The 27,894-nt window shown below is 56.7% G+C and overlaps 1 protein-coding gene across 2 annotated transcripts; it reads right to left on the minus strand.

Moving 5' to 3' along the window:
- Window positions 1-466: 466 nt before the first annotated feature.
- Window positions 467-27,439, minus strand: CYTH4 (cytohesin 4). Of its 2 annotated transcripts, XM_044915816.1 has the most exons (14): window positions 27,371-27,439; window positions 20,696-20,778; window positions 18,414-18,478; window positions 16,848-16,914; window positions 15,208-15,326; window positions 13,685-13,765; window positions 12,048-12,160; window positions 10,117-10,265; window positions 4,519-4,630; window positions 3,518-3,520; window positions 3,055-3,131; window positions 2,644-2,715; window positions 2,024-2,178; window positions 467-838 (listed from the first exon to the last, which is right to left on the minus strand). In XM_044915816.1, the coding sequence occupies exons 1-14, from the start codon at window positions 27,387-27,389 to the stop codon at window positions 766-768; spliced, it is 1,188 nt and encodes a 395-aa protein (XP_044771751.1). In that variant the 5' UTR covers window positions 27,390-27,439; the 3' UTR covers window positions 467-765. The 2 variants fall into 2 exon arrangements, with proteins under 2 accessions (XP_044771751.1, XP_021543312.1); XM_021687637.1 differs by lacking the exon at window positions 3,518-3,520.
- Window positions 27,440-27,894: the final 455 nt, after the last annotated feature.

The raw sequence follows: 27,894 nt of genomic DNA on the forward strand, positions 1-27,894 counted from the left end.
TGGGATCTGCACTGGGGCTGTTACCGTTGCTGGGGGTGAAGGGCACAGACACAGAAGGCACCAAGACGTTTCTATCCAAACCCCGCAGTTTTCCAAGAACCAGAGGAGTGTGACTTGGCAGAGGACACACAGCAATTTGGAGACGGAGCTGGGATGGAGTCTGCAGGTGCTGGGCTCCTAGTCCAGTGCTCCTGGCGTCTCCCGGCGGTCCTGTCTGTGGGTCTGAGCTGTGTGTGTGGGTCCCTCAGGCAGGGACGGCCAAGCCCCAGCCAAAGACAGGGGAGGGGCTGGCTGAGAACCCCCTGAGCAGAAGGAGGAGGCATTACCATGGCCAAGGGCGGGAAGCACTCAGGATCCCCACGGCTCCTCCTCCCTCGAGGGCCGACAGCGTTTCAGAGTCCAGGAGATGTTTCACAGAAGAGGAGACTGAGGCCCAAAGGGAGGACAGGGTGCAGGGTTCTGGGGCTGCTTTCCTCGCTCCTTGCTGCAGTGACGTGGGCAGGGGGCAGGGGCCTTTCCTGGCAGTGCCTGGGTGCCGAGAGCCAGGGGACCTGAGTGCCACCTCTGAGCCCGTGAGTCTTCCCACCCACCCTCCTGAGCCCTGCCCCCTCTACCCCCCACTCCTGGTAGCTCAAAGTCATGGGGGCGGGGACAATGTCTATGCGCCAGAAGAGGGTGTCCTGGGGTGGGATATAAGTCTCCAGGTACCACAGGTCATGGGGTTCCCGTGACCCCTGGACCCCCCGGCACCACCTCTCAGGAAGCTCAGTGCTTGTTGGCAATCTTCTTCTTCCGAGCAGAGACCAGGTCGTAGAAGGGGACACGGGTGATGCTGGCTCTGAAATGAGAGCAGGTGAAAAGATCGCAGGGCTGGGCTGGCTGCCAAGGGGCTCCCAGCTCCCAGGGTTTGTAGCAGGGGCGTGGGTCTCCCAGGGAGGGGATGGCCTGCCGGGCTGCAGGAGAAAGGCCAGATGGCCCCACCAAGGACCAGGTTACGGTGAGTCAGCCTTGCCCGGAGTCCCACAGGCCGGGCGGGAGAGGGTGAGGCTGAGAGCGGACAGCTTTGGGAATTCTGCCCCCCCTCCCCCAGTTCTCCAGACCCCTCTTCAGACTCCCAGAAGGAGGCGGAAGGAGCCCAGATGGAGCCAGCAGGCCCGCTTGCCCCCCACTGGCTATGTGCGGGGGCAGGTCCCTCCCCTGGGGGGGCCTCGGGGCCTCATCTGTAAAATGGAGGTCAGAGTGGGTTTGGCCTGGCCACTTCACAGGACTGCTGCACGGCTTGAGGGGAAAGAGCCCGCAAGTCCCTGGGACACAGCTCCTGGCCTGGCAACTCCTCGGTGTCATCCTCTGGCTGACAGCACCCACCATCACCCACGTCTCCCCATTGGCTCTTGCCCCTCACCTGGCTCCCTCCACTGCCCATCCCGGCACCTCAAAATCAGCCCCTACACCATGGCCTTCCTCACCTGGCCACACCCCTTCTCTGTTTACCAGTCTCCCCAGTGCCCCCAGGAGAAACCCGCACTAGTTGCCATGGCGACTAAGGACTTGGTCTCCCACTGCCCAGTCCCTGCAGAGCCAGGCCCCCTGCACTGCCCCGCACCAGGCCCCCCAGGACACCAGGCTGCTATCCAGGGAGGCCCTGCACTGACCTGCCCTCTCGTCTTTGCCGGTACTGGTCCTTCCCCTTAGAGAGCCCTTCCCTCCCTCTCCACCAGGTCTTTCCAGGACCCCTTTGGATCCTGGTGCCAATGAGAGCGTCATTCAAGAGCACTGACCACGGGTCAGGCACTGGGCAGAGAGCTTTACATGCAACATCTCATGGGATCGTTCCGCCAGCCCATGAAGTTGGGGCCTTGCTCCCCTGTGTCCTGGGGCCTGGCTACAGAATCTGGGTGGCAGGGATTTGCATGCCAGAGACAGGAGGGAGATTCTGGATTTAACCCCTTTTGCGGACAAAGAGACAAGGCCCAGAGAGAAGCAGGGGCCTCCGGGAGGGACAGGAGGCCCAGCTGGCCCTTACCGGATGGCCTCGATCCACTGGTCGCGCTCGTCGGCGCTGGACGCAGAGATGCGATAAGACTCGTGCTTGCCCTCCACCACCTTGCCCTCGCCGTCCGTCTTACACGCCTTGATCTTCTGGCCCCGGCAGCTGGGGTTGTAGAGCTCCAGGCAGAACTGCGGGGAGGTGGCTGGGTGAGGGCTGGGTAGGGGTGGGAGGAGAGGGCGGCCGGGCCGGGCTTTCCCGGGTGTTCAGCGAGGACTAGCCACTTGGGGCTCGGACCGACAGCAAGACACACCCCACCCCAGGCCGGCTTCCCATGCAGGGCCAAGGGGCAGGAGCTGCTCCTCCTCACGTTGAGAACCTACTATGTGCCAGTCACGACCTAAATCCACCGTTTCCCCTAAAACCCCCAGCTGACTGCTGGGGAAACTGAGGCTCAGAAAGGAGCAGAGACTTGCTCAAGGTCATCGGCCAGTGTCAGAGGCAGGCTCTGAGAGACAATGAGACCGTGCCCTTTTGATGCCATTGACCTGCCCCCAGGTTCTGGAGGGTCCAGGCCAGCCGCCCCCTGGCCTCCCTCCCCATTTCAGAAATTCCCCCAGCAGCTGGGGCTCTCAGGACCCCACTGTGCCACCTACTGGCTTCTTGGGGTCGTCCACCTTCTGCACAGAGAGGTTCTCCAGCGGTATGATTCCCCGTGGCTCCTTGTCCTGCAGGAGGGGCCGGGGAAGGCCAGGATCAGCAAATGCAGCCTTGACACCCAGGGCAGGGAGTGAACTTGTGGGGCTCCCCAAACTCATAGAGGAGTGCACTCATCTCCCCAGACTCTGTCCAGCCTTGGAGGGGGAGGGGAGCAGTGCACAGAGAGCCCAGGCAGGGAGTTAGAAGGCTGCCCCTCCTCCTTGCCGCTCAGTCTCCCCCCCTGTGAAATGGGTGCGGAGGGGGGCTGAATGGTCTCAAAGGGGCCCCAAGCTCTGTGAGTGGACTGATTAGCACCAGTCTGGGAGTGGGGAGAGGGGCAGGGGCAGGCTCAGGAGCATCCTGCTTACAGTGGTGAATTCGAAGTAGTAGAGACAGTTGTCAGTCAGGATGAACCAGCGGCGTTTCCACGTCTTCACGCGGCCCCCTGCGAGAGGCCAATGGTGCAGTCAGCCAGACTTCCTCTCCCTGGGCCACTGACACTTCCTTCCGTGAGAGCGGGGCCTGGAGAGCTTTCCTCTGCCCCTTCCTCTCAAGCCTCCTAACCCCCAGCCCACCACACTTTCCCCCAGACCCATCACTTTGTCCCTCAAACACCCTAGCGGCGCCCATCACCCCAGGCTACCCCTGTCCGCTTGAGCTGGCATTCGAGGCTCCTCCAAGATCAGGCCCCAGGACCAGTGGCCGCCCTTCCCCCTCATTTCATCCCTTGGCCGCCTCCCTGCCTGGCACCGTGCTAAGTATTTCGTCTTTTGCTTGCCAGACAATGTTCTAGATGTTTTTAGAAAATATTTGCTTATTAATCCCTAGAACCACCTATGAGGAGGGGACTGTTATTAACCCCATTTTACAGATGAAGAGACCAAGGCACAGGGAGGCGCAGTCATCTGCTCAAAGTCCTGCAGCAGAGCTCAGATTCGAGCCTGGTGTCGTAGCTCCAGAGCCCAAGTGCTTGGCCATTTTGCCACACACTGAACTCTCCCAGGGCTCGTGATGACCATTTCACAGCCGTGGAAACCAAGGCCGAGGTACCTGACCACTGGCACGTGCAGGGAGGAGCTGGGATCTGTGACTTAGAGTCTCCCTGGGGCTGGGAACTGTCTGTCGGGCAAGGAAGGAGTCGCCATGGTCTGCAGAACAGCTGGCATCCGGGCATGGGGCCGTGGAGGGCTTGGGCGGGCATCCCCAGCCCAGGTCTCTGTTGCAACACGAGGTGTCTGTCCTTACCTGTCTCCAAACGCCACCATCCCTGGCTGGGCTACCTCCGCTGGGGAGGCATCCAGGAGCGCTGGGCCCTGCAGTTCCCCTGCCAGATTTGGCAGTCTGTCCCTGCTGCGAGAACCGTCACCCCAGCCCCCACCCGTGGCTCCTCTGCAGGCTGGAGGTCCTCCCAGCCCCCTTGTCATGCTGAAGGGAAGCTCCCCTGAGCCACATCCTGTCCCATTTCCTCCCCCATCTTCAGGGACACCCAACCTTCTGCCCACCCACTTGTTGGCTGTGTGGCCTCAGACAGGTACCCTAACCTCTCTGGGCCGGGCTTCCTTAGAAGCCCTCCAGGAAGAGAGAGAGGCCTGTAGTTGAAGGGTCTATGGGCCTCTCATCTCCTCTTCCTGCTTGTCCTCCCCTCCCCCACTGTTCCCTTCCTGCCCAGGACAGACAGATGGAGGGATGGGGCAGGCGGACGGCTGGGGGGCGGGGGTGTTGCCTGACTCCACCCCCGAGGCTGCATGTCAATGTGTGCGTGTGCGGTGTGTGCTTGCATGTGTCTGAGCGCACGTGCCACGTGCCCAAGTGTGCCCGAGTGTGCGCCTCACCCAGTTTGAGCAGCCAGCCCTCGCGGTCGGGGTTGAAGAAGGTGTGAGTGAGGTCATTGCCGTCATCCTCTGGGATGGAGAAGGGTTCGCTCTTGATGCTGTCAAAGAGATTCTGTCCCCAGAGAAGGGAGGGGAAGACCGGGCTGTGATGTCCATCCCAGTCTGGAGCCTGGACCCGGCTGGGTCCGTGTGGCCTGGAAACGCTCCCTGCTTCCCCCAGGCTGCTGGGGCCCCCAACCCCACTGCATGCCAGGTCCCCCCACTCTGTGGCCAGAGTAGTGCACGCACGCGGAGGCCGCTCCTCAGAGAGACTGTGCCCAGCTGCCTCGCCCATGCCTGTCTGCTTGCTGGGCTGGGTCTCCCCCACTGGGTGGGGCGCTCCCCCAGGGCAGGCCTGGGTGTCACAACCCCCAGGACTCCCCCAGGGCCTGGCCTCAAACAGGTTGGCAACTCTTTACCAACCAGTCGGTTGGTGGACCCCCCTTTCCTACCCCCCCGGCCCCCATTGCTAGAATTCCAGAAGAGCACTGGCTTTGGCCGTCAGGCTATCTGGGTTAAAGTCTCAGCTTAGTCGCTCGATGGCTGTGTGACCATGGGCATGTTCCTCAACCTATCTGAGCTGCTGGTCCTCATCAGCAGAAATAGAGAGAAAGATGCTGACCCCTCAGAGTTCTGGGGTGGGGTGGGGGGCAGTAAATGGACTACACAGGGGTCAGAGCCCCTCCCTGCCCTAAGTCTAGGGGAAGGTGAAGAGGAGGGAGGGAGGAGTACAGCTTCTGCCTTCACCCAGCCACCCAGCACCCCTCTTACAGGTCAGATGAGGGAGTCAGAGACCATCACCCCAGTGTCTGAGAGTGTTGCCGACAAGGACACTCGGCTGGGACCTGTACACCCCCACACCTGTTTGCCTGTGTGTGCACACACAGACGCTCAGACATACACACACACTGGGGCAGAGCAGCCAGAGTCAGGGCCTCCTTAGGTAACATCCATGAGGGGAGGGGGGCCCCCCTTTTGCTTAGCTGCAGTAGCAGAGGCTTCTAGGTATACCCTGGGTAGGGGGACACGGAGGAGCGACCAGGGAGACGGGGATTGACTGCCTGTGTCAAGAAGCCCAGCCCAAGGACAGACTCAACACGGGATGCCGAACTTGGCTCTCAAGGGCAGGGACCTGTTCCAGGTGGGCTGTGGTCGCAGGGGTGGGAGTTCCCAGAAAGCAGATTTCAGTTCTCCATGCAGGACCTTCTAGCAGTTAGAACTGCTAGCATATGGATGGAGCAACCTGGTATGGTAATGAGATCCCCGTCACTGGAGGTATGCAAGCCAGGGTGGAGACCTGTCTGCAGTGTCATCCCGGTGTGTTTTGAACCCCCTGCCACAGGGCCCTGTGTTCTGTGATCAACCTGCCCATGTTTCCAAGTGTTTGGAAAAACATTCTCAACTGTTTCAGCTTATTAAAACCAGACCCAATGCTGGATCTCCATCTCGAAGATAATCAGCTCCCTTCTGTTGCCTTTGTGTATACTGCTGTTCCGATGGTTTCCTTGAGATTTGAAATGAAAAATTTCACAGGTACTGTTGGATTCCCCTAAGGTTTTAGAAATGGTGTTTGCTGGTTTTTAAAAGATCTTTGCTGACCCGATAGCTCCGGGGTCGGGTAGGAGTGGGGGTGGTTACAATCCCACCAGAAGCAGCTTTTCCTGGGCTTGATGGAGGTGGCTTCGGATGGACTCCAGAATCCCTGGCTCAGCCTGGCTGTGCTGGGGTGGGCGTAGGGAGAAGCAGGGACCACAGGCCCTTTTTTGGAACCCCCGCACCCCTAATGCAGCTGGGAAGCCCTGTTGCCCCTCCTGCCCAGGCCCAGCCCTGGGAATTCCCAGGTGGTGCTGGCTGATCGAACAAAGGGAGTGGCAGAAAGGCCTTGTCAGCAGAGCTGTCAGCACAGACAAACGTTTGGGAGGCCCAGGACGCAAGCAGGGGGCCAGACAGGGGGGTCTCATCCTCCGCGGTACCCACAAGAGGCCCCCTGGCAGCTTCTGCGGGTGGCCTATCAGCTTGCACGTTCTGCCCCCCACAAAGGAAACAGCTCGGTTCATCTACCGTTCCTGCACCTTGTAAACCCCAGCCCTCCCCTGTAAGTAAACACCCCTGAGCGGGGGCGGGGTGGGGGGCTGGTGGCCACCAAACCTGGCTGGGTAGATGCCACCTTCCAGCGGTTCTGCTGGTCTTGTCTCTGTCTCTCTCCGCCCCCGGTTTTCCTCTGGGGGCTCCCCGCCAGACACTCTCTGTCCAGGTTGCTGAGGGGGGTTCACACCCACTGCCCCCCTGTCCCAGGCTCCAGGAAGGAGCGAATGACTCCCATCTGGCCAATCAGAACATTTCCTCCTGCTGGCCACGGTGCCTGGTTCAGGGAGGACGTGTGACCCAAGCCAGCCAATAAGCCTTAGTTCTGGGACTTTAGTTTTAGCTGCTAAGTGAGAATGAACCCTGAAGCTGCCTGGGCAGTCTCTGCTGCAGCTTGAAGAGAGCCTGTTTAGGAGGGAAGCCAACATGGAGGAAAAGGTTGCCGAGAGATGGAGAGACCAGATCGAGTCCTGACCTCACTGAGCACCTGGATCTAGCTGAGCCTGAAGCCAGAGGATCTGAAGCCAAATCGATCCCTGATCTTTTCCATTACACAAGTTGAGATTCCTTTAGCCAGGAAGCAACCGGTAACTGGGAAACACAGCCAAGTCCTCCATCCCCAAATCCTGCCTTCTGCTCTCTGCTGAAGGAAGGGCCCTGGAGTCAGAGAGGCATGGGTTCGAATCTGATGTCCTCACAAACTATGAGACCCCTGGCCAGCTCCTGCTCTAGGAGGTTGGTTTCCTTTGCTGCGAACTGGGAAGGGTGCCCACTGCCTAAGGGTGTCAGGAGGAGTTAATGAGAACATAGAGTGCCCAGAACTGGGCCCGGTATGTGGTCAGTTCTGATGAAGATGTTTGGACAAAAACCCAGGAGGTCCAGGGCTGCCCACAGCAGAAGATACCCTGCACTGGGAGATTGTTCCCCTGCCTGAGCCTCAGTTTCTCCACCTATAACACCAGAGGCTGGAGAGCCCTCCTTCTTGGCCTCTTCCCTTTTTCCGCTCTTCCACCTGAGCTCCCTCTCTGGGCAGCTCTTTCAAGATGAGTGGCCCCCTTCTTGGCATTTCTTGGGTGCCTGTCAAGTGCCAGGAGCTTGAAGTGCGTTAACTCGGCTTCTCAGGAGAACCACCCGAGGGCACCATCATCTGCCCACTTTGCGGGTGAAGAAACTGAGGCTCACACTCAAGGTCACATAACCATAAAGGGCAGAGCTAGGATTTGATCTCCTATCCTCTGAGTCCACACCCTGTACCTTTGCCCTGAGTCTCTTAGGCATTCTGCCTCATCCCTATCAGGATAGCCAGGGCAAGAGGGGCTCAACCCGCCTGTCCCCTGCCTCCCATAGTGCACCTCCCTGAAGCCTTGCCCAGCTTAAAAGCATTATGTGTCCTCAGCAGGGCCCAAGCTCCAGTACCACGATGGGGAATCTTTCCACAAAGTGACAAACTTTGAATATCTGAAGGTGCTTAAAGGTGAGGTCTTGCTTTACATATAGGGAAGATGAGGCCCAGAGAGAAGGCAGGCAGATGCCCCCCCAACCACACAGCACCAGGCTTCCCCCCAGACTTCTGCGGTAAAAGCCCCGAACAGCAAGGACCAGGCTTGTGTGGTTCTCTCTGCACCTTGGGAAGGGGCTAATAAACCCTTCCCAGACCTCCCAGGCAGAGTGTGACCTTAAACTGAGATACTAGACCCTAAAGCCCCAGGAGGAGAAAGTTACAAGCTCTACACAAATGTAGCGCATTGTTATTCACAAAAGGCTTGAATTGGGAAACATGCCCAAGGAGGGAGGTGTTCAAGAAGGCTCATGGGGGAGGTTGGGGGGCTGAGGCAATAATGCTGGTGTGCCATTAACTCATTATCTGCCAGACCAGGTGTGCCCAGCCTCCTGTCACTGGCACCGCAACGAGAGGACTTACTGATTCCCAAATGCATTTTAGATTTCGGGCATCTTGCTAAGTGCTGGGGTTTTAAAATTATTATTAGTTATTCTTCATAGTGACCTAAGCCACCATTTAGACCTTGTGCTCTGTACCTGGCAGGGGCTGTGCCCTTTACATTTTTACAAATTGCTACTCCCAGCAGCTCGGTGACGCAGGCGTCATTATCCTGGTTGAGAGAATGGTGGCTTGGAGAGGGGGGTGAGTCATTCCCCAAGGTCACCGACAGACAAACGGGGCAGACGGGGATTTGCCTCGAGCTCTAACCAGCTCTCAAGGCCTCATTCTGTGCTGTGGTCCCCCCACCCCCACCCCCATGATAAACTTTCTCCTCTGGGGACCGAGGAGGGTGGTGGGCTAAGGGCGTGGCAGTTCTCAAACAGGGAACCTGGCGGGGTGCTAAGCTGGGAGGGTGGGGTTCTCACCTTCTCCTCCCCTCCTGCCAGGCTGTCACCAGGAGGCAACGGGAGCTTTATTGAGTTCTGGGGCATCTTTAGTCCTGGAAATGAACTGTCAATTCATTTTTGCTGCACCAGGTTCTGCAGCTCACTCCTGTGTTTACAAAACAGTTCCAGTTCCGTGTTGCCCATAGTTACCAGGCAACCCCCTGAAGCTCATTCGAAGCCTCCTTCCCCACCCTGCCACCTGTCCCTATCCATACATACCCACACCCCCAGCCAGCCACTGCGGACCCTTCTCCCTTTCCCAGCCAGGCGAGGCCTGGGTTCTGGCAGTTCCCCTTTTCTGGACTGTCCTTTCCCTGTTTCCCTCTGTGAAAACTCCCATTCAATCTTCAAGGCCCAGTTCAAAAGTCTTCTCTGTGAAGTCTTCCAGGATGGCCTCCTTTCTCTGCCCCCAGGAGAGCGACAGTAATGTCCTCTGTGTCTCTGCAGCTATGTCCCCATAGTTAGTACAGCATGGATCACATGGGGCTATAATTCACATAGGCATCATCTTCCCACCAGACCCTGAACTTGGCCTGGGTGGTTGATTCATCCCCAGGTGCCCCGTGCCGGGCACAGGGCCTGGTGCAGTGTGGGGGCTGTTTGAGGAAGAGGCGGGGAGGCCCGCGTTCTGCTTGGCTCGCAAGCTGCCTTGTGGAAGACCTCAGTTTCCCCCTCCCTGGAGGAAGGAAGGCTTTTAGCAGAGTCTGAGGATTTTCAGCCCTGACATGCAGAGACTCTAAGAATCTGGGATTCCAAGCAACACACCCGAGTTGTGTGAGGTGCCCTTTCTGGAAAGTGCGACTGATGGGTGCCCAGAGTTCCCCAAAGGATGAAGTCTGGGAGGGCCTCCTGGGTGGTCTACAGCAGACATCCCCCTTAAGATGGGGGCCACTTGGGAATGCCCATGTCAGGACCGACGCGTTTGGTGGTGGCCCAATTCAAGACAGTCACCAACCTGGGTGGTCCATCTCAGAGCTCCCTCTTGGAGTGGTCTATCTCAGAGGAGCCCCTCTTGGACTGTCCACCTAAAGACGGGCCCTTCCCGGATGCCTGGGGACCAGGAGGGTCAGGCCGCGCTCCTCTTACCCGCAGCTGCTCCTCAGGCAGGTCACCGCCACCATTGATGCCTCGGTTCATGGACACGAAGCGCTCGAAGGGCGGCCTGTCCCGGACATTGGGATTGTGGAGGCTGGTGTTGAGCATGATGATGGAGAAGGACAGGACGTAGCAGGTGTCTGCGAGATGGAACAGCAGTCACAGTCCTGGCCCTGGTCACCCTCGCCTCGTCTGCCCTGACTGCTTTGAGGGGCCAAGCATCAGCTGTCTCAACACCCCAAAGGTCCATGCTGTCCTAGCTTGGCATTCGAGGCCCGGCCTCCTCCCCGCTCTTACAGGCCTCCCTGCTCCAAAGAAACTTCAGCTGCCGTGCTCCTGAGCCCCTCCCACGCCTTCCCACCCCTGCACTTTGACTCCTGCTGGGCCCCCTGCCAGGCACGCCCTCCCTTTCCCTTTGCTACCCATCTCAACCCTCCCCTTTCAGCTTGAGCTCAAGCCTCTCCCCGAGCTCTTCCAGCCTCCCTGCCCACTCTGTTCTCTGCCTCCTCAGAACTCGGAGAACGCTTATTGTTGGCTCTACTGTTCAAGGCTTAGTCACGTGCTGCTTGGCAATCTTGCCGGCATTGCGGGGCTCCTGGGGCCCAAGCTCCTGTTCCATTCTTCAGACTTTCATGGGCTTGGGGGCGAGGCCGGGCTGAGCATTTGGGAGGGAGGTGATTGCTCCTCTGGGGCATTTTTAGGCTCTGGGTCCAGAGCCAGAGAAGTCCAGCTGTGTCCTCAACTCCCTGGTGGACCTTGGGAATGTACCTGACTTCCTCGGCTTCTCCATCTGTGACATCAGGAGGTTTAACCTGAGGTATCGTCATGCTCTAGGACATCAACGATTCTACCGCTGAAAACAGTGGCACCCAACAGAACCACCTAATAGCTGTCCATTCCCACCACAACCCTGTGAGGCAAGTGTCCTTACTAACCCCATTGTACAGAGCAGGGCACTGAGGCACGAGGAGCTTCAGTTACACGCCCAAGGCCACAAAATGACGCAGTTAGACTGTGATTCAAATCTGGTGCTTTAAAATTCCGTCCTTTCTATAAGTATTTATTGTGCACCCATGAAATGCTGTGGACTGGGGATTCATTGGTGAATAAATTGGATATGGTCCCTACCCCTGTGGGGTATTTAGACTGGTGGAGGTGACAGATGATAAAGAAACACACCCCCAATTTATAGGCCACTACAAGAGAGGGCAGATGCTCCATGGGACCTGACTATGGTCACACAGCCATGGACAAGCCACGGCGCTTCTCGGAGTCTGTGTTAGACGCGGAGAGGAGAACACTGCTGACCTCAGAGCGGAGGCAAGGATTACCTGACTTTGCACAGGCAGCGCTCAAGAAATGGGATTCGTTATTGTTGCTGCGGTAACTTCAGGTACAGAGAAGAAGCCAGGACAAGCCTGCCGCGAAGACTTCTTGTCCACCCTGTGGGGGGCGGGGCGGTGTGTGCAGTACTGATCTTTGCTGGTATCTTTCTAAACCCCTGTGCCCCCGACCTCCTGCTCAGCGTGTTTCCTGCTTCTGGCCTTTGCCCAGACAAAAACTCCTGCCCGAAAGGTCCTTTCTCCACCTTGACCCGCTGGAGAACTCCTATTCATCCTTTAAAGCCCTGTTCAGACCCCACTGCCTCTGGGAAGCCATCCTGGATAGGCTGACTCTGCCATCGCTGCCCTCAGCCAGGGGGACTGTGCATCATTTCCTGCCTCCTCTCCCAAGGACCGGGCCCTGAGGCAGCCCTGCCTGACAAGCGTCCAGCAGAGGGACTGGCCCAGCGTTGGCACTCAGAGAAGAAGTCTGGGCTCCCAGGGTCTGGGTGCTCGGGGGGGACCTGAGAGGGTGGGGCGGGCATGTGCCCGCAGTACCGGAGGGGTCCCGCAGCCCCACGTCCCCTCCCACACAGGCACCTGTGGACTGGAAGACGCCTGGGTTGCAGAGGCAGTATCGGGTGGCAAACGTCTCCATCATCCGGTCAATCTTCTGGGCCTCGCCTGGCAGCCGGAAGCTCCACAGGAACTGTCTGGGGGGAGGAATGGGGCGGAGGGTGGGGATCCCGGTGGCACGGGGTGGGGGGACCCTGGATAAGCTGCTATGCCTCTCTTAGCCTTAGTCTTTATTCTGTACATGGGAGAGTCTGCCCCTGTCCTCTAGGCGCTCGGGGAGGTGCCTTTTCTTTCAAAGTGGAGTGGTGCCCCCCTCCCCATCTGGGCCCAGAACCTTTTGTGGCCCCCTCCACCTCAGCCCAGAGGGGGCCTCTGTCTGCCCTGGGATCTGACTGGGGACCCCTGGGCAGGTGCCTTCCGCTGGCTGGGGTTCCTGTTCTGTGAACTTAAGCCCTTCCAGAGCTTCGAACTTAGCTCCCCAAGGGCAAGGGCTGTCTGTACTGCTCCTCTCACACCTCCCGCTGGCCTCACCCTGGCCTGGGCGCCCAGGGACTGCTCAGTAACGAGCAAAAGAAGGAAGGATTGAATATTGGAGACTCCTGAGCACTTACCCCTCTCCCTTAAAGAGCGTGGGAATTGGAGGGTAGGCCACATGGCTTGGGTTCTAGTGGCTTCTTCCTTCTCTGCCTTGCAAACTCCTAATCACCCTTCAAAGCCCAGATCAAATGCCCCCATTCGGGAGCTGATTTTCCAGGCATTACTCATAGCAGCAAGACTTACTAAGCCAATTCTAAGTACTTTCTGTTTAGTTGGTACAGCCCTATGAATTTGGTACTGTTATTATTATTATTTTTATTTCTTTATTTTTAAATATTTAATTACTTATTTTATTTATTTGAGAGAGAGCAAGTGAGAGAGAGCATGAGCAAGAGGAGGGGCAGAGGCAGGGGGAGAAGCAGACTTCCCGCTGAGCAGGGCGCCAGACACGGGTCCCGACTCCAGGACCCTGGGATCATGACCTGAGCCTAAGGCAGACCCTTAACCAACTGAGCCACCCAGGAGCCCCTATTATTATTATTTTTTAAAGATTTATTTATTTATTTGACAGAGGGAATGGGGGGGGTGGGGCAGAGAGGGAGGGAAAGAACCTTGAGCAGACTCCCTGCTAAGCGCAAACCCGACGTGGGGCTCCATCCCAGGACCCTGAGATCATGCCCTGAGCCGACACCAAGAGTTGGATGCCCAAATGACTGCGCCGCCCAGGAGCCCCTAATTGGTGCTATTATTATTCCCATTTTGCAGATGAAGAAACTGAGGCACAGAGACTTGCCCCAGGGATGAGTCGCAGAGCTGGGATATGAACCGGGCAGTCTGGCTCCAGAGTTTAATATGTAATAATAAAGGCAATACCTACTGCGCTGTAACACTAATCTCAAAAGTAGTGAGAATAGCAGAAGGAGTTAGTAACAGTCGTCACGATAGTCAAATACGGCTGTAATAATGTAAGACCACGAGGAGCAGTGGCCGCAGGAAGGTGATCAGAGGCATCAGAGACCAAGGGGTGATGCTGTTTTGTGCCATGAGTGTGGCTCCTGATCCCCCTGCCCCGCCCCAGGCTGGGCCACCCCCGGGGGCCGGGCCCTGCTCTCCGGACCACTCACCTGAGGGCCTGCACGAGGTTGAGGTTGGCAAATTCGTGGCAGTCCACGAAGGCGTGGAGGACCTGCAGGTTGAAGGGATCCCTGGAGAGGGCAGGAAGAAGGGCACATGCACTTGGGAACTTGCTGGCCCCCACCTCCTGGAGGGGGCTGGCGGGGAGGGGGGACGGGAGCCACGTCCTCCTTCTGGACCCAGCCACCTTCTGGTCTGCTCACCTCTGTCTGAGCTCACATCATCCCCCACACCCCCCCATGGTGTGTTCACCCGGGAGGAGAGCCCTGGCTTCAGAGCAGCCTGCCCTGCGTCAAGTCCTTCCTCTGTCACTTCCTGCCTGGATGACCCTACTCAAGCCGCTGGACCTCCCCAAGCCCCCGTGTCCTCATCCGTAAAATGGAGAGAACCACGCCTACTCCTATTTCTTCCCACTTCCCAGCTCAAATCTGGAAGCTCTGCCCTTTTCTGCCACCTGCATCCTCTGCTCTCTTAGGAGAAGGAATGTGTTCACTGGGGAGCCTGGGAGGAGAGTCGGTGGTCTAGCTCCCCTCTTGTCACTTACAGCCCACCTGGCACCCCCAACAGCCAGAGGGGTCCTTTCTCACCACTCCTCTGCCCAGAACCCTCCCATGGAGCCTCACCTTGTCATCTACTACTTCTTCCCTCCCTTGGTCTCTTCTAATCTCACCAGCCTGCTGTTCCTTGAGCATGCTTCTGCCCCAGGACTTTGCATGTGCTGTTCCCTTTGTTTGGAATGTTCTTCCCCCAGATGTCTTCACTGCTTACCCCCTTTAAGTGTCAAGCATCACTTTCTCCACGTGACCCTTTCTCCACGAGACCCTTCCTATCTATAATATTTATTTATTTATTTATTTTTACTTTTTTTTTTTTAGATTTATTTTATTTATTTATTTGAGAGAGAGAGAATGAGAGATAGAGAGCACGAGAGGGAAGAGGGTCAGAGGGAGAAGCAGACTCCCTGCTCAGCAGGGAGCCCGATGCGGGACTCGATCCCGGGACTCCAGGATCATGACCCGAGCCGAAGGCAGTCGCTTAACCAACTGAGCCACCCAGGCACCCCTATCTATAATATTTAAAGTCACAGCCCTTGACCTTGTTCCTAATGGTTCTCATCTCCCTTCCCTACTTTATTTGCATTCCAAAGAACTTGCAATTTTCTAACATATTTTACATATGTTGGGATCTGTCTTTTAATGTTATCTCCCTGAGGGCAGGAGTTTTGTTTGTCTTGTTCACTAGGATAAATTCAAGGATTAGATACTGCCTGGCACATGGTAGATACTAAAAAATATCTATTTGTTAAACAAATGAGTGAATGAAGGAAGGAAGGAAGCCAGGCTTTGGTTCAGAAGGTGGAGGAGAGTGATCAATTATTCCTCTCAAGCCCAAGAGTTATGATTTCCCTAACATAATTCATTCCCTCATTTACCTGCACACATACACACACACACACCTGTGCACACCTGCACACCCTCATTCCCCATCTCCCTAAGGCCACACCCCACCTTACCTCTCCCCCAGGTAGGTGCCAATGGCCGTCTTGTTGAGGCCCTCGCCCTTGTACAGGAACTGGGCGATGTCCTGGACATTGGGGGTCAGCAATTTGCGCTCAGTGAGATACTGGATGCCCTGGAGGGGGTACACAGAGCCCACGATCAGCCCCCACACAGCTGCTGGCCTGAGAGGAGGAAGGGAGGGGGCCTCCGTGGCCAGAGTGCGGGACAGGTGGTGGGGCACTGGGGCCTGGCATTCTGACATAGGCACAGACTGTTTTGGGAAGTTCTGTCCTCCTTAAGAGAAGCTGACTTTGTAAGGTGGTGAGTCCCCCATCACTGGAGACATGCAAAGAGAGATAGCATTTCTGCAAACCAGGTTCACGCCATGGTCTCCCCAGGTCCCCTTCAGTCTGAACTCTAGGATTAGAGTTCAATGATTCTATGAATTTATAACTTTAAGATTCAATGATTCAGACATTTCTTTTGTCCCCTTAAAACTCATATATTTAAAAATAGTGTTTCATTTTTTTTCTCACAAATAATCTATGTCCATTGTATAAAAATCAGAAAAAACCCAGCTAAATCCAAAGGAGAGGAAATGGCCGAATCCCACCACTCAGAGGGAGACAGTGTCCAGTGTGGCGCCTTTCCTTCCCTTTCTACGTGCAACTGCTTTTCTGATCTGACAATATCACACACACCTCTTGCCCCCCACCAGCCCCGGCACTCACAATCTGTCCAATTTGGGGAGTTTGAGGAGTTGGTCTCTGGTTTTCTGGGAGGGCTCCTTCGTGTCCCTGTCTGTCTTGGGGAAGAGGTTACTGGAAGATGGGGGGCAGGTGGGGGGGGAGGCTCTCAGTGACAGACAGAAGGTCCTGGGACCCCTCAGGGGCCCCTCTCCGGTGCTCTGGTGGGAGTAGGAGTTAGTGTGCATGTGTGTGTGCATGCGTTGTGGGGTGTGTGTGTGTGTGTGTGTGTTCCGTGTGGATGGGGCCGGGGTCCGAGGGAGGCGAACGGGTGTGTGACACTGTGATGGGGAAGAGGCAGCCTTCTCAGCCAGGGCAGTAAATTTCCAGGGATCCCTTGGCTGCCCTGACCCCACCTCCGTGTGTCAGCTTGTGGCTTCCTCCCGTCTTTGTTCGAGCAGGAAGGGAACCGGCTGCCACCTAGCTGGCTGAGAGGTGGGGCTGGGGTTGCTCGGAGGCAGGGGGAGAGGTGGGGGGGTGTGGGGGGTGTGGGGGAGGGGCAAGCCCTGGGTGCTCCATGCCAGGGGCCCCAGACTGGCTCCCCCTGTCAGAGAGGCTGGAAGACACTTCTGGAGACTGAGCCCCAGGATCTAAGGGCCCCACTGTCCAAAGACCTACTCACAAAGGAGGAAGCGGAGGCTCAGCCAGCGGACTCCAAGTCTGTGGGCTTCACGCAATGTCCCCACATCCTCCTGGCTCCCACCTCATGCTATGCTATGGGGTGACAGAGCCCTTCAGCCCTGACGGACTGTGGGACACTGGACAGGTACTGAGCTCTGCTGGGCCTCAATTTCCTCATTTATAAGGTGGGTAATTGTCAGTTGAGGGGAACAAGAGGCCATTGTGAAGGTGTCCAGCCTGTAGCTCCCCCAGCCCCAGGACCACCTGAGCCCCCCACAACTGCCTACCTTCATGGGGTCCATATTGAACTTCTTACGCCCGATGCATAGCTCCTTCTCCTTCTGCACCAACCGGCTGTAGACACAAAGATGTCAGGCTGGACTGCCCCAGGACCCCAGGGCACCCCCTCCAAGCCCCAAGGATGCTTTGCTCAGCTAGAACCAATATTCCCCAAGAGCCTCCAAGTGGGGTCCTCACACCCTGCATCGGAATCACCTGGGAGAGCACGAGAAATGCAGGATCTGGGCCCCTCCCAGAGCTACTAAATCAGACTCTTCCGATGGGCCCAGTGACAGCATTTTAACCAGCTCTGGAGCCATGGCCTTGGGAGCCCAGAGTTGCTCCAGGGAGAGCATTTAGAGGGGCTTGTGCAGGATAATAGGGAGGCTGGGGGTGAGGGCACGGGCTCTGGAGCTGGACTCCTGGTGCAAATCCCACTCCACTACTTTGTTGGCTGAGCCACATAAGGTGAATCACTTTATCTCTCTGGGACTCAGTTTTCTCCTCTGTAAAATGGGGATGACACCATCACCTGCCTCCCAGCATTGTGGAGAGGTGAAAGCGTTCAAAATAGCTCGGTGGTAGGTGCTCTGTAAATGTGTGTTATTGTTAGAGCTGGAACAAGGCCTCTGCAGACCCAGGGCAGCCACGTGTGTGCCCATGCTTGCCTGTGTGATTGGTGTGTGGGGCTAGAAAGGTGATCGGAGACCAAGGGGTGGCAGGGGCAGGGCTGATTTCCTGAGACAAAGTTGTAGCAGTCAGTGTCTGAGGCCTTAGGGGATTATGTAGGGACCAACATTCTCTCTCTCTCTCTCTTTTTTTTTTTGAGAGAGAGAGAGAACAAGAGAAAGCATGAGCAGTCGCGGGGGGGGGGCGGCGCGGGCAGAGGCAGAGGGAGAAGGAGACTCCCCACTGAGCCCGGACCCCAAACTGGGGCTCAATCCCTGGACCCTGGGATCATGACCTGAGCTGAAGGCAGACGCTTAACTGACTGAGCCACCCAGGTGCTCCTGAACCAAGATTCTTATTCTCCACAAGTGGGGAAACTGAGGCCCAGGGAGGGAAGGGGACCAGCCCCAGGTCACAGAGCCAGTGGGAGTCTTCCCACAGGAGGGGCGTGTGGATGACACCCTATGGGTGGAGTGAGGTGGGCCAGCCTTGGCCTTGCCACGGCCAGGTTCTGGTCCCTGTGAGGCCCTTGGCTCCTGGTCCTCCTCCTTGGGGCTGAACTCCCCTTCTCCTGGCCCATCCCATGATGCTCGCGGCCAGCGACTGATCAGGGGCTGGGTCAGGGTGGGTTGGGAGAGACTTTGGGTGGAGGGGTTGAGGGTGGGGTGTCTCTCAAAAGAGGGGGCCGTTGGAAGTAAGGACCAGACCAGACCACGCGATGGAGTCTAGGGTCCTCCCTGTTCCTATCTCACCTCCACTGCCGCCTCCTCCAGGCCGACCCCTGGTTTCACCAGTGCCCTAGCCCCACGCATGGCCCCTTGCTCCCTCATGCTCATTCCTGGGGTGTGACATCTTTGGGAAGCCACCGTGGCAGCTTCTCAGTGTCCCCTGGCCCGGCCCCTCACCTCTCCTCCGCGGTCTCGAAGCAGTCAATCTGGGCAAACACATCTGCGATCTCGTCTTTCAGCTTCTGTGGGGTGGCAGGGGGCACGACAGGGCGGGAAAGTCAGGGATGGAGGGTGGGACGGAAAAAGATTCCCAAACACCCTCCCCCACACCCACTTGCACCCCTGGGCGTGACCCCCGACTCCACGGAGCTGCCACTGAGTGCCCCTACCCCTGACAGACCACTTTCCCAGATATTTCTTATCCTCACAATCCCAAGCCAACCTATTGCCTGTTGATACCCAATTCCCCAAAGGCTCCTGTCTTAGGGGAGGCAGTCCCCAAGTCCCCACCCTTCCCCCCATTCTATTTCCAGCCTTCCTTCTCCCCTCTGTAGCTGTGGTGTCTCCTGCCTTTTAGACACTCCTCTCTGGCTTCCATCCCACATCCAATGACTCTGCCATTCACCCTTGACTCCATGCCCACTATGGGCCAGGAGTTATGGGTACACCAGGGTACCAGAGAGTGCAGGTCCTCTTCTCAGGGACCTTGTAATCCCAGTGGAATTTACAGAAGAGGACAGCGAGGTGCAGAGAGGTGACGTGACATGTCCAAGGTCTGATTCCAAGTCTGTGCTTTCCCCACTCCCCTCCAGCCTTTTTCATCTTGACCCTGCAGGAGGTGCCCAGGGGAAGAGGACCCCCTAATTACACCAACCACAACCCCTGGGCAGATAGCAGAGTGGCGGCTTGTCCAGCACCCCCTTGCGGGGCAGCAACATGAGTCCCTGGCAAGAGCCCCTAGAACCCAGCCCAGCCCCTCCTCACCTTTCCCTGCAATCTGTGGCATGAGCGTGGTTCCCCAGGCTTGTCCGGGAACCCAGGGGCAGCATGGGGGCCTGGAGACTAGACCTGAGCCCAGTCAGCGTCTGCCCATGTGATGATCTTGGCCAAGTCACTGAGCGACTTCCCCGTGATTCACTTGCAATTATTAATTGAGCACTTACTATGCTTTGACTATTGAGTTGGGGTATGATGGTGGGCAAGAGAAACCTAAGCTTTTGTGGAGCTCCCAGTTGGGTGGGGTTGGGATCATGGGGCCATGGGCAAATGAAATGACCGTGCAGAAAATGATCTGAGTAGCTACACTGTGGTGAGCACGGCGTAAGGGATAGGCTCGTCCAATCACCATGTCATACACCCGAAACTAATGGAACAGTGCGTGTCAATGCTACTCAAATAAAAAAAAAAAAGGAGGGGCGCCTGGGTGGCTCAGTTGGTTAAGCGACTGCCTTCGGCTCGGGTCATAATCCTGGAGTCCCGGGATCGAGTCCCACATCGGGCTCCCTGCTCAGCGGGGAGTCTGCTTCTCCCTCTCATGCTCTCTGTCTCTCATTCTCTCTCTTGCAAATAAATAAAAAAATCTTAAAAAAAAAAAAAAAGAAAAGAAAAATGATCGGAGTCATGGTACAGAAGGAGCATGGCACATGGTAGGTCTCGAGAACATACCTGCTGAGTGAATGATTCTGTATCTTCAACTTTCTTAGGGTAGATGTGTGTGGGGTTGGGGTGGGGTCCCCGCAACCCCAGCCGGGTGGTCAGGGTCAGGGCAGTCTCTAGGAGGCAGCATTCGAGCTGACAGTGAAGTCACGAGAATGAGGGGCCACGAGGAGAGCTTGGGAGAGTCCCAGGCTATGGGAACTGTGAGTGCAAAGGCCCAGGGGCAGGACGGAGCCTGGCACATTCCAGGAACAGAACCAGGGCCTGCCTCACAGGGGGCTAAAAATCACATGGGTGAATGTTTGAGCAACTGGTGCATTGGCGAGTGCCGGGCACATACCGGTGTTATCTTGACAAAATGGTTTAAGTTTTAGAGGGGCTGAAACTGAGGCCCAGCGTGGAGGTGAGGCCTGATGGGGGCCACACGGATGGGAGTAGAGCCTGCCGTGCTGTGAAGTGTAGAGAGCACTGGGCGGGGCTCTATACACAGTAGGTGCTTAGCCAATTGCCCCCTTCCCTCCCCCACGCTCCTGGCTCTCTCCGGGTCCTGGCAGCTGGGCCCGGCAGTGGGGAGTCCCCCTGGGATTCTGGTCTCCCCACTCCTGGGGGCCGGGGCCGAGGCCACGTGTGGGCTGGAGCCTGGCCCTGCTGTCCGACCAGCCTCGGTCAGGAGTGGGGAGGTGTGTGAGCGTGTAGGAGTGTTTGCTTCTGGGTGGGTGTGCTTGGAAGGTGTGTCAGCATGAATGTGTGTGTAGACATGCGCACGCACGTTTGTGAGTGTGAGTGTGTGAGTGTGCACACACCTGGATGTCTTCCAGAAGCTGCTTCCGGTGCCACTTGATCCGCTGCAGCTCCTCTGTCTCCCCGCTGCTCAGCTCTGCTGGGTCTGGAGAGAGAAGAACCAGTGGTCACTGGCCCGTTCACCACCCTCCCCTCCATTACTCCCCTCCAGCCACACAGGCTAGCTCTTGCTTCCGCCAGGGCCCTCTTCCTTCCAGAAACCCATGGCTTGCTTGCCCTCATCACTCAGGCTTTGGTCCAGATGTCACCTCCTCCAGGAGGCCTTCCCTGACTACCTTCTCTAAAGCAGGCCCTTCCTCTACCTTCCCTTCCTACCCAGCTTTGTACCCTTTCGGTACAGACTCCTTGAAACCATTTTGTTTATTTGCATCTTTTCTGTTTTACTCATTATACTCCCAGCACCATGAGAGCAGACACATCAACAATTTTGCTCACTGCTCAGCCCCTAGAAAGAACCCGACGCACAGCAGGTACTCAGAATACTTGCTGGAGGCATTTGTCCTTCCTTGGAACTTTCATTTACTCTTTCCCTGGATCCCGTGTTTATCATTTATCCACTTACTTATTTGCACAACCAGGAAGTGGTGTATCATTTTGTCTCACATGGCATTGGCCAGAAGTAGTCACATGACCACACCTAGCTGCAAGGGAAGCTGGGAAATGAGCCTTTAGTATGGTGGTCCTGATACCCTTATTATGTAAGATGGGGAGATTGGGTTTTGGGGGACAATTCACAGTCCCTGCTCTAGACACTGAGGCTCAGAGAGATGAGGTGACCTGCTCAGGGTTGCACAGGGACAAGCCGCTGAGCCAGAGTGGGACTTGGATTGGGCTGGCTACAAAGCCTGGGTTCCTTCCTCATCACCTGGAAATGAATGAAGGGAGACAGGTGTGTGCTGGTATTCTGTGCAAGGTGCCACACTGGGGTCAGCGACCCACCTCTAACCCATCATGCATCCTGTTCCATCCACAACGCTCACCCGGTCAAAATCCCCAAGGACTCCCTACTACTTAGAGAGAAAAGTTCTCATCCTGATCCTGGCCTTCCCAGCCAGCCTTATTCCCCACTATTCTCATTAAGAGCCTGACAGTCCCCTTACCAGCTCCTCACTGTCCCCGAACTGTCTCTGTCTTATTTCCCCACGTTTGCTCATGCAGATCCTCCACCCTGGCATGCCTGTCTGCCTGTCCACACACTCCCCGACCCTTTAAGTCCTAGCTTTACGGAATACCTGCTCACATTTCTTTAAGGTTTTCTAAGGACAGACATTATCCCTCTCAAATGAAAGCAGAGAGAATATTTTTTAAGTTTTATTTAAATTCATTTAGTTAACGTACCGTGTATTATTAGTTTCAGAGGTAGAGTTCAGTGATTCATCAGTTGTATATAGCACCCAGTGCTCATTACATCACATGCCCTCCTTAATGCCCATCACCCAGTTACCCCAACTCCCAACCCCCTCCCCTTCAGCAGTCCTCAGTTTGTTTCCTATGGTTAAGAGTCTCTTATGGTTTGTCTCCCTCTCTGATTTCGTCTTGTTTTATTTTTCCCTCCCTTCCTCTATGTTCCTCTGTTTTGTTTCTCAAATTCCACATATGAGTGAAATCATATAATTGTCTTTCTCTGATTGAGTTATTTCACTTAGCATAATACCTTCTAGTTCCATCCACATCATTGCAAATGGCAAGATTTCATTTTTTTGATGGCTGAGTAATATTCCATTGTACATATATATACCACATCTTCTTTATCTATTCATCTGCCGATGGACACCTGGGCTCTTTCCATAGTTTGGCAAACAGAGAGAACTTTTTAAAAAAAGATTTTATTTATTTATTTGACACAGAGAGACACAGCGAGAGAGGGAACACAAGCAGGGGGAGTGGGAGAGGGAGAAGCAGGCTTCCCGCCGAGCAGGGAGCCCGATGCGGGGCTCGATCCCAGGACCCTGGGATCACGACTTGAGCCGAAGGCAGGCGCTTAACGACTGAGCCACCCAGGCGGCCCTCAAGGGACCCTATTTACAGAGAAGCCGGTGTGGGAGGAGAATACGGCCCTGGCCCTGCTGGTCCTCTCAGGCACTTCGCCCCCAGAGGCTGCCAGCCCGATGGAGCGAAGGCACAGCTTCTTGAAGGTGCAGCAGACATACCAGCTTGGAGCCGACATCCTGCTTGGACCAGGCACCGTCCACCCGGATGCAGTACACACCCTAAGCCAACGACCGTTAGTGGTGCTCTGTCCCCAACGGGTCACTGACACAGATCCAGGCACAAGGAGGAGTGACTCCGTGTACCCGCCTCCTGGTGACCCCCATTTGGGAATTTTCCTTTCTGTCCCTGCAACTCTGAGCTCGGCAGGCCTAGAGAGCCTGGCTTCCAGAGAGGAGGGGGGAGGTGGCCCTTATACCAGGGGACAAAGCAAGAGGCCCATTAACCTTCAGCTCAAAAACCCCTACTTTATGCCAGTAGCTCTGTATAAATTGTGCCTTTTAATCCTTACAGCTCCTGGAAGTGGCCAGGACCCCAGCAGACACGTGACACGCAGTGCTCTCTTGCTCTCTCTCCCTCAAGTCTCCCCACCCCCACGCCCTGCTCATCCCCTTTGTTCCCACGGCCTCGCCCCACTCCCATGCAGACCACAGGCTCGGCCCTGGATGACTGCAGGGCATCCCTGTATCTCCCTGCCTCCACTCGGCACCTCCAATCCAGTCTCCCTGTGCTGGGGATAAGACCCCAAATCTGCCCGGAGCCCACCAGCCCCGCAGGCACAGCGCCATCCTCAGCGCACGCCACACTGTCCTTGCCCCGGCCCTCGGCCTCCTGGACGTCCTCCGCTTGCTCCCACGTGGGCCCTCCCCACGTCTGTAATGCCTTTCCTTCTCCCCTCGGCCTGGTAGCTCCCACTCATCCTCTCCCCTCTCAGGTGCCCTCCAGTGTGGTGTCTGGGCCTCTCCCTCACGTCCCTCCTGTCTCCGCAGTGGTTCCGGGATCTGCTCAATAAACAAGCTAAGCTATCTGTTGGGGGCAGCCCGCTGCTGGGGCCCCTACTATGTGCCGGGCCCTGTGGGCTCCGGGCTCTCTCCGTCCTCTATCCCTTTGGATCCCGACGACAGCTCCGGAGGAAGGTCTGTCTGATCTCATTCTATACGTGCGGCACCCGAGGCTCAGAGAGGTCCAGTGACCTGCCCGAGGTGACACAGCTGGAGAGTGGTGACACCCAGGCCCAGCTAGGACTCCGAGGCCACCGCCCCGATGGGGATCTTCTGATGCCAGATACTTTCATGCAAATCATCAAAGCCCCATCAGACACTAGACCTGGTGGTCCTGACATGGAAATGCTGACCATGACGATGTGTTTGAGAATGAAGGCCAGATGCGGAATGATGCCACAGTCGGTTCCTCTTTCCCTTTCTGGGGGGTGAGAGAGAAAACCAAGCCAACTTCCTCGAGCTGGGGATACTGAGGTACAGGTGTGGGTGGAGAGTGTTCTCGGGATAGTGGGGTGGTGTGGGGGTGGGGAGGGGGCTGTTTTGCCTTCTTTCTTCACAGAGCTTCTTTTGGGGTTTGACAGGCATGCTCATGGATCCTCCCTGTACCCTGTCCCCTTCTGGCAGGATTCTGACCCCTGTGCTGTCCCGATAATCACGGGAAGCACCCCACCTTCCAACCCTTCACCTCCGTGTTTCAAAGCGGGGACTTCTCCCCATTTCAGAGCTGAGGGCACAGATGTTTCAGGGAGGGTGACAAGGACACAGAGTGAGAGCCTGGTGATACTGGAGTTTCAAACACCGGAGCAGCTCATGGGAGGCGCGTTTTGATAACAACAGACATAAAACTACAAACAAATAATAAAAGGAGAAGGACCAAAGCCACCACCATGAACTCTGTTGACTCCTCCATTGGCTCTGAGCTTCCCACCTCACAAGGGCTGCCCGTGGACGACGGACCCCACCCACGGTGCAGGCTGGGGCTGCCCAGGCCAGCTGGGGGTGCCCTGGTGCCCACCCCGACCCGTTCCCCAGCTCCTCCCAACTTCCCCTTTGTCCTTCCTCTTTTCCATCGTATTTTTAGAAATTGTTCTGCTTGCAGCCCCGCTTCCAGAACAGCTGGCCTTGCTTCCCCTTTCCAGGGCAGGAGGAGGGCTTGATCCTGGGGCCCCGAGGGCAGAGATGCCTCAGAGTCTCAGCATGAGGGGCACGGGGGCAGGAGGGGGTGTCTGGCGGAGCTGCTCCCCGGCCCAGCCCCCGAGGCTCTGTGGGTGTCGTGTGGCTTCCTCCCCACCCCCAGAGCCAAGCTGTGTCTATTTTTGACTACGCCCAGCCTCCCTGCACCAGCCCAAAGGTGCTATCTTTGGTCACGTAGGGGCTTTGCTGCCTGGACCTCTAGCCTTCCCAGCAGGCCCTGGGGGAGGGGCCTGATCTGCTTCTGGGCAGAACACACGGCAGGAGGGGAGGCTGTCCTGGGGGACCTTGCTCACCATCTTGTCTACAGTACAGATGGGGAGCCGGAGCCCACAGAAGGAAAAGGCCTGGGGTGCCTGGGTGGCTCAGTTGTTTAAGCGACTGCCTTCGGCTCAGGTCATGATCCTGGAGTCCCGGGATCGAGTCCCGCATCGGGCTCCCTGCTCAGCGGGGAGTCTGCTTCTCCCTCTGACTCTCCCCCTCTCATGCTCTCTCTCTATCACTATCTCGCTCAATAAATAAAATCTTAAAAAAAAAAAAAAAGAAGGAAAAGGCCCATCACGGCCAAGGGTGGGTTGGTGACGAGCTGGGACCTGAGCCAGGTGGGGCTGACTCCCAGTCCCTACTTACTCTCCCAGCTCGGGCCGAGAGGATGGTGCCCACTGACAGATGATGAATCTGAGCTCAGAGAGGGGAAGTCACCTGGCTGTGGAGGAGCTTTGATTAAGACCCACTCTGGGTAATGGAGGATGACCTTCCTTCCCTCCCTCTGACTCCTCCAGGAAGTTTTCCTGGCTCTCCCCCTCCCAGGTGGAAGGAGTCGCTTCCTCATGGGCTCTGGGTCATTGTGCTGCAGGATCTGTCTTCCCCTCCCCCACATCCTGGACCAGCAGCTCCCCCACGGCTGGGCCCACAGCGGGGTCACTGCTGTCCCCAACACTGCCCAGCACAGGACCTGCACACAGGAGGACTGTTGATAGCATGAATGAATGAATGAATGAATGGACCAATCCACGGAGATCTCAGACCTCCCAACACACCACCTGCATTGACTTTACTCAGTCCACTTTTCCCCAGGGCCAGCCTAAAGCAGAGCAGCACCCCAGCTTCTGGCCTCCCGTCTCCCACAGCCCAGGCTAACCCGCGGCTCTCCTTGCCGGCTCTTGTCCTTGCTCTGGCCCTCTGACGTCAAGCAAGTCAGCCTTCTCCTCTAGTTCACCTCTGGGAGCCTCCATTTCCTCATTGTGGAGACAACCATCCCTGTTCTGAAGGACTCAGTCTGTGAAGCCCCGAAAGAACAAGGTAAGAAGGGTGGGAAGCCAGACAGCGTGTGCGGACATGACCTCCCTCGCTCCTGTCGCCTCGTATCTGCTGAGTGACCTTGAGCCCGGCGCTGCTCCTCGCTGGGTCCCCTCTTGTCTTCTAGGCACCACCTAAGACATGCTCCTGGAGCCCGCCCAGTCTGTGAGCCACCTGCCACCAAAAGCCGAAAGGCAGTTGAAAGGGATGGGTGGTTCTCTGACTGGGTTCCCCAGAGCCCGCAGGGCCTGGGAGGCCTGGGGGGCGGGGTCAGACCGCTCCGTGTTAGGTTTTGTTTGAAGAAAGGGCTCTGTTGCTCACAGGGTGGATGTCATCTGAACCTGGGGACCTGGACAGCTCCTGGCCGCGCTCGGCTTCTGGGCTTCCAGGCAATGCTGGGATATTCTGAACATGGGGCACAGAGGCTTTGTCCCACTTCTTCTCCGTGCCTTGCAGAAACACAGCACCATCCTGTTCTCTCCCCTCCCAGCTGTGCAGACTGTGCCTCTCCTCTTTCCCCCTGGACACACGGTCCTGCTCATTGGGGAGGGTCTCAGCCCTGGTTCTCTGCTGCTCCTCCCTGGCCCTCCTCCACCGGCACTCTAGGCAGTGGCCTCAGCCTCCCTAAAGGCAGCCCTCACCCCCCCATCCCCAAAGGCCAAACGGAGCTTCAGGGCCCTTGTGCTGCCCAGACAGCCATTGTCACCAACATCATCATCTTCACCTCGAGCAACCTTTCTTGCACTGATGGTTCCTTCCCCCGGGAATATTCCTTCCCCAGAAACCCATATGGATCACTCCCTCCCTCCTCCAGGCCTCTGCCCAAATGGTGTCTCCTCCTGAGCCCTTCTCGACCACCTTCTCCCATCATCCTTACCTACTTGGCTATTCTTCCTCCTGCTTGTCACCTCCTGACATATTACATTAATACCTTTACTGTCTGTCTCCCCGTCTGGAGCGTGAGCTCAGGAGGGCAGGGACAGGGCCTGCTTTGTTCACTGGACTCCCAGCTCCTGGAGCACAGCTTGGCACCTAGCCTGAGCTCATAAACATTTGTTGCTTCCTTCTGCGTTTCCCACCTGTCTTACATCTACTTATTAATTGATTCCTTCCAGGATCCTGCAAAAGCAGGCACTATTGTCCCCATCTTACAGAAGAGGAAACTGAGGCCCAGAGAGGTTGGCCCCAGGTGCTTACCTGGGTGGCAGAGGTCCATTCTGAGGCCCTGGGGAAGGGTGGCCTGTACTGCCGTTCCTGCTGACCCAGCTGCTGCTGGAGCTGGCGGGGCAGAGATGTGTCACCTCGGCTACAGCAGGCCGCTTCCGGGTGGCCCCGCCCAGCCCCGTGTGGGGAGGAAGTCAGTCTGTCTGCTGGGATCTGGTGTGCAGGCTCTTGACACAGTGGCACTTCCTAAAACCAGCAGTTTCGTGTCTCAGGGACTCTTTGCATTTTTGGGTGCAGGCAAGGGAGATTTAGAGACAACAGAGGCAAAGGGAGGGGTTGGGGGATAAAAAGAGAAAGTGAGACAGACAGACAGACACACAGACACACACACACACACGCGCGCGCGCGCGCGCACGCAGTGAATGATGGCTGCCGGGGGCCACAGTCTTCTCCAGGGGACAGTGGGCCATTTACTTAGCGACCTCCCCAGATATAAGCCCACTTTGGACAGCTGGGCCCCAAAGATTCTACACTACAAGCTCTCTTTTGTCTACTCT

This window comes from Neomonachus schauinslandi, chromosome 5, assembly GCF_002201575.2.
Source record: "Neomonachus schauinslandi chromosome 5, ASM220157v2, whole genome shotgun sequence".
In the NCBI taxonomy this organism is placed as follows: Eukaryota; Metazoa; Chordata; class Mammalia; order Carnivora; family Phocidae; genus Neomonachus; species Neomonachus schauinslandi.

Excerpts from the sequence above, each read along its gene's own strand:
- CYTH4 (XM_044915816.1), bottom strand. Across the intron at positions 10,266-12,047 it reads AGGCGTCTTCCAGTCCACAG|ACACCTGCTACGTCCTGTCC; the intron begins GTGCCTGTGTGG and ends TCCATCTCGCAG. Across the intron at positions 2,716-3,054 it reads ACTACTTCGAATTCACCACT|GACAAGGAGCCACGGGGAAT; the intron begins GTAAGCAGGATG and ends CCCCTCCTGCAG.